This window comes from Salvia hispanica, chromosome 6 (genome assembly GCF_029641045.1).
Source record: "Salvia hispanica isolate PSC_SH4W2 chromosome 6, Shi_PSC_v1, whole genome shotgun sequence".
Taxonomy (NCBI): Eukaryota; Viridiplantae; Streptophyta; class Magnoliopsida; order Lamiales; family Lamiaceae; genus Salvia; species Salvia hispanica.
Window position 1 is genome coordinate 24,945,837 of NC_142697.1, and position 7,593 is coordinate 24,953,429.

The window sequence follows — 7,593 nt, forward strand, 5'->3', positions numbered from 1 at the left end:
AAAACACATTCTTAGGTCCTTATACTTTAATCAAATTGTTCATTAGGTCCTCGTACAATTTTTTCGATTTAATAGGTCCTTATACCTTTTTCATAAATTTCATCACATCCTCGTACAATTTTTTCGTTTTAATAGGTCCTTATAATTTGATTATAAATTTTATTAGGTCCTTATACAATTTTTTATTTTAAGATATTTTTTACTTTTATCTTAGATAATAATTTATATTTAATTAATTAAATTTAATGAACCTTTTAATTTTATTATTTAACTTATCTTATGATTATGAATATTCAGGGAAACGTATTTTTCAATATAAATATAAATAATCAATTGAAAATTCGGATAGTTATACTAAAAAAACACTTCGATTTTAATCTTCAATCATCACGGTTAATCTTTTTATTATTCTCTACAACTTATTGAGATTATTGGATAACAAGATGATATTATCTTTATAGACTATGCTAAGTTAAATAATGGAATATTAAAAAGTTCATTAAGTTTAATTAAATATATATTATTATCCAAGATAAATGTAAAAAAGTCCCTAAAATAAAAGATTGTACAAGGACCTAATGAAATTTATGATAAAAGTATAAGGACCTACTAAAACGAAAAATCGTACGAGGACCTGATAAAAATATTGTGAAAAGTATAAGGACCCAGTAAAACGAAAAAATTGTACAAGGACCTAATTAACATTTTGACTAAAGTATAAGGACCTAAGAATGTGTTTTGCCTTTTTAATATTTAAAAGATTCAGATATAGAAATGTGACCTAGTAATTATATTATTCACAACGAAATTAAGACAAATGACATGATTCAAGGATCGCACGAGGAGAGCCTTCGACTGCGCGACACTGCACAAGATTGCGCTCCACATCGCCTCCGCGCTCTGCTACGTGCACGACCAATGCATCCTGCGCATCCTTCACCAAGATATTTATTATATTTGTTTGAGTACATATTATAGAACTATTTGACATATAACGTCAATTAAATGAACAGATAAGATAATTTTGGAACTGAGTCTTATGCTGAAATGCATACAAAATTTGATTACACACAATTGTCATATGAGAAAAAAATATATTAAATGAATATTGTGTAATAAGAAATGCAAGAATTTTCTTGCATTTTAAATAAGGTTATTAATCCCTAAAATAATAAAATTTGGCCGATTTTGTATTTTCCATAAATATACATTTAATCACAAATACCATGAACTTGATTTTATAGTAAATTTGTCACGAATTTAGAAAAAAATGAATTTGAAAAAAATTCACTACAAGATCCAAATTCATGATTTTAGAAACCAATACCACTTTTTTTAGATGCAAAACCGAGAGTTAACCCTAGACTTGCCCAAGGCTTACCGAATCGGCGATTAACCGCGAAACCGTAACCGCCGGTTATCCCGAACCAGAACCGTGAGAAATATTCTGAACCAAAACCGTGAATTTTAGAACCGTAGTTCGGATCAGATTCCAAATTTTTCGAACCGAAACCACGACAGAACCGCCGATTTCGGACGGTTCCGAACCACCGGTTAACCAGCGGTTTCACAGTACCGACACAAGGAATCGTTGCACCAAGTGACGTTTCAGCTTTTTGCAGACGGTTTGTTGATCAAAACCGGCGGTTCCACGGTTTTGCACAAAACACCATGCCCAAGACCTTTTCAATGACACCGTGGATACGTAGGCAAAATCAACTTAAATTTGAAGAGTCTAACTTTGAAAATTTAAGTTAAGCTTAAGCCCTTTTCAATTTGTTCCTTTTTCCCCTATTTCATGTTTTTTTTTTTACGTTTAGACGAGTACCGACACTTGTAAATTATATTACATTGTAATTTGTTTGTGAAATTTATCACATTGTAATATGTATATGTAAATTGTAAATTTGTAATGTATTTGTTGTCTGTTTCAACTCTAATTCAATGAGATTGATATCATTTTCACCTTACTTGTCTTATTTCAATTTAAACAATCCATTTTCTTGTTCCAATTTATTTTATGGTTTCAAACTACATGACAAAACAAAAAAAAAAGGAAAATAATCGTGAAACCAAACCAAAACCGCTACTAATCGTCCGAAAACCGGCGGTTCACAACCGAAACCGTGAAACACCTCACGGTTCGATTTCGGTTCTGAACCGAAACCGCCGATTCATGAACCGTTGGCAGGTCTAGTTCACCCTAAAGATAAGTCTGAATAAATTTCCTATCAACAAGTCAAGACAATAGATTGTCATGGATATAAATGTTATCCCAAAACATAAAAAAAAGTTAATAGTATTTAAATTATGAAATTTAGTTAAATTTTAGTCAAAGGTTCATCCCAAAGATAAGCCTGAATTAAAATTCCCATCAACATGTGGCATTAGACTGTCCGAACGTAATTATATAAATAAGAAAAACAAAATTTTGAAACAAGTCACCCTGCAAAAAATTCTGCATATTTTCTTGTATGATACCCAATGGAAACAATTGTTCCACATAATCATAAATGAAATCCAAGAACTCGTAAAAAGATGGAAAAAAAAAAAAAAAAAAATTAAAAGCCGCTACTCTCTATGAATGCTGATAGGAATTCCACATAAACATTACACCAACGAAGAAGCATTAGGGTTTACGACGATGTGCTTCAGCGGGTTTTCTGTGTCGGTGCCACCCGCATGCACAATGAACTCTGCCGGAGAGTGGAAGCTTCCGTGGCATATACACATTATTCTAACATCCTCACCCTTACCGTATTTGTACAGGATCCCGTCGACCCTCCTCCCGTTAGGCCCGTCTCCCTTTGTAAACACGCAGGGCATGTCCTCTGCCCCGACTCCCCTGCCCCGGGCTCTTGAGGCATCGGATCTCTTGGATGGACTCTCCATGTCGCCTTTGCTCGTGGTTTCTCGTGATTTTGCTGCAGACGAGCCGATGTCATGACTGCCCGCAGCGGATTGGATGCTGCCTGGGCTCAACTTACCACTTGATCCTGCAAACAGAAGTTAGTTACTTACTCAGTTAGTTAGTTAGTTAGTTAGCTACATTTCAAATTGACAAGACATGATAACTAACATTAACCAGGTGTTAGTTTTGAATCAAGATTCAACAGGAACATCGGAACGATCATTCTAAGCAATGTTTGCGAACTATAATCTCGTCTGGTTCTATGATCCCCGGCACCATCCACTAATCGCGCTACCAAAATGACGGCAAGGAAATGTCTTCATCGGCTGGTGTGGAAGCAGGCCCACTGCGTTGGTTGGTCGGTGAATAAGCTTATATAGGGGAAATGGGTCATGAGGAAGCAAATGGTGACAGATCTCACAGGTCCTACCATGAATATACAAAGCCCTACTTAGCGGACAACATGTGCAATTGATGGCTGCATTTTCAACTGCAATAGTTCGACCGAGACTTATCATACTGCGCTTACCCTACTTATGTCGTCTAAAAATAAGCAACCCTGCAGCTCTATCAGCCCAACAGCACAGCACAGCCACAATAAGCACAATGCGCAGTAAAAACAGTTTTTTCAATCCTACTAATGTTACCACAAGACGAGTCACAGGTCACCAACCAACCTTGGTCTTTCAAGCCATACACTCTCTTTTCAGGAAAAACTAAAACCTACCCCATTGGCACTTATGTCTAGATGAGACAAGTAAAGAAAATACCAAAACCATTCATCTCCAAAGCTTCACTTAATCCTTCGTGTTCTTCTTCTGTTATGCTACGACCGATTTAATGTTCATACCATCCATGTTCGCTGGGGTAGAATTCTCTAATAGCACTTCAAAATTTTCATGGGCTTATCAGAGTGCAAAGGATATACCTATATTGGGTCGACTTTTGCTATTTTTTTCGAATTTTACCCGTTCCCAGATAGCAATCTGGAAGCCTCCACACCTGGATAATGATTTGCACCTCTAAACCCAAATACCAATGTTGCCTAACTATTTTAGACCATTCCCACATTATAATTTTCATGTCCAAAAACTCAAGAATTCCACCTGATATTGTGTTTTGCAAAGATATCCTATCAAATCCAATACAGAGCAAACTTATCCTCTTTTCTTCTTGAAGAAAGGATATAATACAGCACCACTGATGCATTTGACTTAGACATCGACTCAAATCTAGACCAAAAGTTACAAATTTGATGATCATCTTCAAAGTTATCAAGATTCAAACTAATTAGCAAGATTCAAACTACATGTCCAAATATAAGTATTTATTTACCTTGTGAATTTTTAGTCTCCAAATCTGAAATGCTAGAAGAGCTGCCCCCTTTAGATTCCACCGAGCCCTGTGAACCACCACCGCCGCTGCCGCCGTAACTACCCTTTCCTTTTCCCAGTGCCGCCGCATCAGCCCCACTCCGGGCGGCCCACGAAGAAAGCCCTAATTGCGAAGCCAACGACGATCCCGACCTCTTCAAACCAGTCAAAGACTTCTCCCTATCCAACCTCGCTCTCAGATTCATCTCAATTTCCTTCTTCTCCTCCAAACTCAAGCTCAAATTCCCACTCCCGCCTTCTCTCTCACTCCTCAGACTCCTCTGTTTCTCCGACCTCCTCCGCTTGGCCTCCATTCTCCTCAGCGTCTGCAGCTCCTTCCTCTTCCTCCACTCCTCCTCCGTCTCCACCGGCAGCGAAGCCGTCCTCGCGAGCCCTCTGTACGCCGTCGCCGCCGCGTCATTATCGTCCCTCACCACCGGCAAACAGCTCGCTATCGAGGAAGATCGCACCAGCTTCTTTGGACTCTTATCCACACCGAATCTGCCCCCCATTGACAACCCGAGATTCAACTCAATCTCGTTTTCGTCGTCATCTTCTTCTTCTTCTTCATCTCTGGCGCCGCCGCCGCCGCTGCCGCTGCCCATGAACCTCTGCAACAAATCTCTAGAAAAGCTATTGGACGAAATATCGAGGGTGAGATTCTCCATTTCCAATGCTTTGGCAATGCTTTTTTTGGTGTCGTTTTTATCCCCCATATGTAGCTCAGTTGTAGTAGGCATAGTCGACCACTCCATTTCCATGATCTGATTTTCTTGACCACAGATGCAAAATTGCGATGTTTGACTGCATATTAACGCCAAGATTTGATTTTTTTTGGCAAGAAATTTCAGCCTACAAACAACCAGTAGTAGCCCACTCGGGAAAGATTGGAGCTTTTCATGAAAAGGGAGATGAAGCTCCGAGATTAATACTGGTAAGAGGAAGTCCGCAATTGATCAATCAATCAATCCACAATGAGCAAAAGAGGAATGGATCAATCAGGCATGTGGAGAAGTCAATAGAATAGCCCAAAAGAAAGCTGAAAAGGGGAAGCTGAGAGAGAGAGAGAGAGAGAGAGAGAGAGAAGGTGTGAAGAGAGAAAGGAAGCGAGAGAGAGGAGGTCGGAAGAGGGGGGGGAAGTGAGAGAATGAGGAAAAAGGGGTACTTGGAAAGGACAGGTGGCGGGTGAGAGAAGAAGGTGACACGTTGGTCTGACTGAATTGGCCCCTTTATTGGTGGTGTCCTCTATCAATGTGTCTGATAGCTAGTGTTGGGCATGGATAGTGCTCCTCTGTGCTCGACTCCATGGCAACCACTACCAATTGGTCAAGGTGCTTACACTAAAATATGGTGCACAGAGCACTTGCGTTGGTGATGAGTCGAGAGAGACGTGTAGTACACAAAGCACTATACTTTACGTAAGCACCTTGTATTCCTAGATTATCCGCCATTACACATCTCTCATGATCTATCACTAACGCAAGTGCTTTATGCACTACAACTTACATAAGCATCTTGTATTATTCCTATGTTATAGATGCATTATTTATATGCATTCTTTAGTCGCTAGTTACACAAGAATGAACACTTGTGAACTACCCAACTAAGTAGGAAAATGAAGTGATTCTTCATGTTTGTGTTCACTCTATATACCTAAGTTAAAGGAAAACAAATATTTAAAATTATTCTTCGTTTATGAGTTTGGGCAAGAATAATCACTTAGTTATGATTTACCCAACTAAGACCTTTAATAGTAATTTGATGGGATGAAAACATAAAAAAAAATTCATTTCATTTATATATTTTACATTTCTATGTTCATTCTATTCTATCCTATTTCATTCAACTTCAGTCATAAATAAATAAAACAATTTTTAATATTTATGTGCGCAATCTATATTCCTAAGTTATATGAGAACAAACATGTATATACACTATTTATGGGTTGTACATTGTATTCCAAGGTTATAGGAGAACAAAGACTTATATGCACTTTTAATTCATGGGTTCCACTAGAATAAATATTTACTTATAGGTTACTCAATTAAGTATATATAAGTGAAATGCTTCTTAATGTTCTATGAGTTTGTTGATACATTGTTATTTTTCAGTTATGGCACTATCAACTTTACCATATTATGATAATGGCCAATCTTGAATTCTTGATCCATTTGGTCCATAACTTTTAATATGAATATTCCCATTTATATCTCAAATTTGTAAGATGTATAGTAAATTGAGAATGTTTAGGTTTGGTACAAGTTATTGATGAAAAGTTACCATCCTCTAAAATAGTAATTTATGCTGGTAGTAGTTTCGTCTATGTTGTGAATTCTTTGTTGCTGTTCATTTTCTGGATAAAAATAGATATTCTCAGCATTTTTAACTAAAGAAATTTGTAAGGATAATGTGATCAATAAATCATCGGATTATAAACGGCAGAGTAAGAGGGTGCATGGGAGAATGGTGGAGAGCGGTCCCAGGGTAGCAGGCCCCGGGGGATGAATAAGAGAGAGAAAGCGGAGAGACGCGTGTCCAACGCAGAGCGCAGCAGGCGAAAACAGACACGTGTGTGAGAGAAAAATGGGATCAGTGACCTTCCGCCACGTGTCACGCATCAGGGGTGCCTCGTCATGCCTCAAACGACGTCGTGTTTGGCTGTTTTGTCCCCATTTAATTATTCAGTCCCCCACTCAACTCTCTTTCTCTCACCTGTCGTCCAACCCATTTGTTTCTATTTGCATTCTTTATTTTTTCAGACTTTAATAGTAGTAGTGTAGTACTACTACTACTTATATTATGTAAACCTACTATCGTTGCAATGCAAATTTATTTTTAAATTGGAATCGATGATTCGTCTGTCCCTTTCGTTTTTCTTGAGCGATGATCTAAATTTGCCATCAGTTATGGACTACAATCTTTATTTTATTTATTATTGAACCTAATAGCCAGAAGTAATTTTGCAAGAAATCATAAACTACATTACAATCCTAATCACCATGATTAGATTTAAATCGATTGACATTCAATTGCATAAACTAAACACCAACACAAAGTCGAACGCATACGTACGCAATTTGAAAGAATATTTAATTGTTAACAAGTTTAAATTTTGTCAAATTCTAATCACCTAATCAAGCTTGTCTTATCCTTGATTATTATAGATATATTTGAGGTCCAAAGAAAAATAGATTAATACTAGTAATTCTTTCTAAAAGTTATACTATATTATAATATATAATCGATAATGTTTTTATTTTAGGCTAGTATTATAGTACTTCCTATGTCCCATTAAAAATTAAATATTCT

General features: G+C 37.2%; 1 protein-coding gene across 1 annotated transcript; it reads right to left on the reverse strand.

Moving 5' to 3' along the window:
* Positions 1–2,447: 2,447 nt before the first annotated feature.
* AFP1 (ABI five binding protein) lies at positions 2,448–5,436 on the reverse strand. The gene is made up of 2 exons (XM_048105287.2): positions 4,247–5,436; positions 2,448–2,996 (listed from the first exon to the last, which is right to left on the reverse strand). The coding sequence occupies exons 1-2, from the start codon at positions 5,043–5,045 to the stop codon at positions 2,611–2,613; spliced, it is 1,185 nt and encodes a 394-aa protein (XP_047961244.1). The 5' UTR covers positions 5,046–5,436; the 3' UTR covers positions 2,448–2,610.
* Positions 5,437–7,593: the final 2,157 nt, after the last annotated feature.

Bases quoted from the DNA above. Each gene is read 5' to 3' on its own strand.
- AFP1 (XM_048105287.2), bottom strand. From the start codon at position 5,045: ATGGAAATGGAGTGGTCGACTATGCCTACTACAACTGAGCTACATATG. The intron at 2,997-4,246 runs GTAAATAAATAC...TTCTGTTTGCAG, and splicing joins GGAGACTAAAAATTCACAAG to GATCAAGTGGTAAGTTGAGC.